This window comes from Amborella trichopoda, chromosome 9, assembly GCF_054954075.1.
Source record: "Amborella trichopoda isolate Santa Cruz 75 chromosome 9, AtrichopodaSantaCruz75HAP2 v2.0, whole genome shotgun sequence".
Taxonomy (NCBI): domain Eukaryota; kingdom Viridiplantae; phylum Streptophyta; class Magnoliopsida; order Amborellales; family Amborellaceae; genus Amborella; species Amborella trichopoda.
Window position 1 is genome coordinate 50,921,134 of NC_142344.1, and position 1,400 is coordinate 50,922,533.

Genomic DNA, 1,400 nt, shown 5'->3' on the forward strand with positions numbered 1-1,400 from the left:
CGGTTAATATATAAAGTATGTATAGCCATTAGTATAATGGGAAGGGCTGGTAGAGAATCTTATAGTAAGTTTAGATATGGTTTAGATTTATTTCTATTGTTGTCGGTAATTTGTCTATAAAAGACAAGGCTATATATTTATTTATTTAATGGACATTGAGTCTCATATATAAAAGAAAGTACCTCATCCAGAATCTCACTCAATTTTTCCTAAATCCAAGATGAGAGGTAACGCAGCATTAGCCACAGGCATAGCCTCATTGCTGCTTGTCTTCTCCTCCATGCCCATTTGCCAAGCACAGCTAGGCCTAGGTGAAGCAAAAGTGAGCTACATCGATTTCTACTTACATGACCTCCTTGTCGCAGATAAGCCTACGGCAGTGACGGTGGCCAAAGCCAACACGACAAGCGCCTCACCCACTGTCTTTGGCGAGGTTGTCATTGCGGACGATCCCTTGACCGAAGGGCCAGAGCTTACATCCAAGTGGATTGGGAAGGCGCAAGGCCTGTATGCTTTCTCATCCCAAAGTGAATTCAGTTTGTTCATGGCCCTCAATTTAGCATTCACAGACGGCGAGTTCAATGGTAGCACTCTCACTGTGATAGGGAGGAACCCAGTTCAAGAAAAGGTGAGGGAGTTGTCAATTGTTGGAGGTACTGGAGCCTTCCGCCTCGCTAGTGGCTATGTTCTTATACAAACCTTCTTCTTGGATACAACAACTCTGAATGCTGTAGTCCACTACAATGTAACCGTTATCCACTACTGAGGAAATCTCATTCTTATCATATTTTAGAAAGATTCTATGACTGATAAAAATTTCCTCGTTGTTTCTCCTTAACGAACGACTTGTTTTACTTTGAAGAACTGTTATCCATTATTGAGGAAATCTCATTCCTGTCACATTTTAGAATGATTCTATGACTGATAAAAATTTCCTTGTGTTTTTTCTCCAAGACGAAGTAGTTGTTTCTCTTTGAAGCAACACTTTGTTCAAGTGTGTGGAAGGGCACATGGAGCGGAAACCTCAACGGTCCTCAATGTTTGATGAATGATTAAAATGAGATACTGAATGGGGTGAATTGTTCGTCATTAATGATGGCCGTTATTCATGTGTATACAAAACGTTGCCAGAACTGAATCGAACTGGGGTTCATGAAGGAAGGTATTGCTTATGCATAAATGTTAACTTAATTGGATGGACCCCAACAAACCGAGTTGGTCTGCTAAAAACGTGAATCTCTAAAGCACATTTAAATTTTGCAGTTTTTTAAATAAATCTTATGAATTTAGTTAGTTTTCATCCAACAGGTTTGAGAACTCGTTGGACCACTGATTGAATTGGACAGGACACTGTTCCAGTTTCATGGAGTTTAGTCCGGATTTGAAGACATAGTTGCGGG

General features: G+C 40.3%; 1 protein-coding gene across 1 annotated transcript; it reads left to right on the forward strand.

The window, feature by feature from the left end:
* Positions 1-203: 203 nt before the first annotated feature.
* Positions 204-1,089, forward strand: LOC18441649 (dirigent protein 22). The gene has a single exon (XM_006851875.2). The coding sequence runs from the start codon at positions 221-223 to the stop codon at positions 764-766; it is 546 nt and encodes a 181-aa protein (XP_006851937.1). The 5' UTR covers positions 204-220; the 3' UTR covers positions 767-1,089.
* The last annotated feature ends 311 nt before the right edge of the window (positions 1,090-1,400 follow it).

What these genes read in the sequence shown, in the direction of transcription:
- LOC18441649 (XM_006851875.2), top strand. Translation starts at nt 221, where the DNA reads ATGAGAGGTAACGCAGCATTAGCCACAGGCATAGCCTCATTGCTGCTT.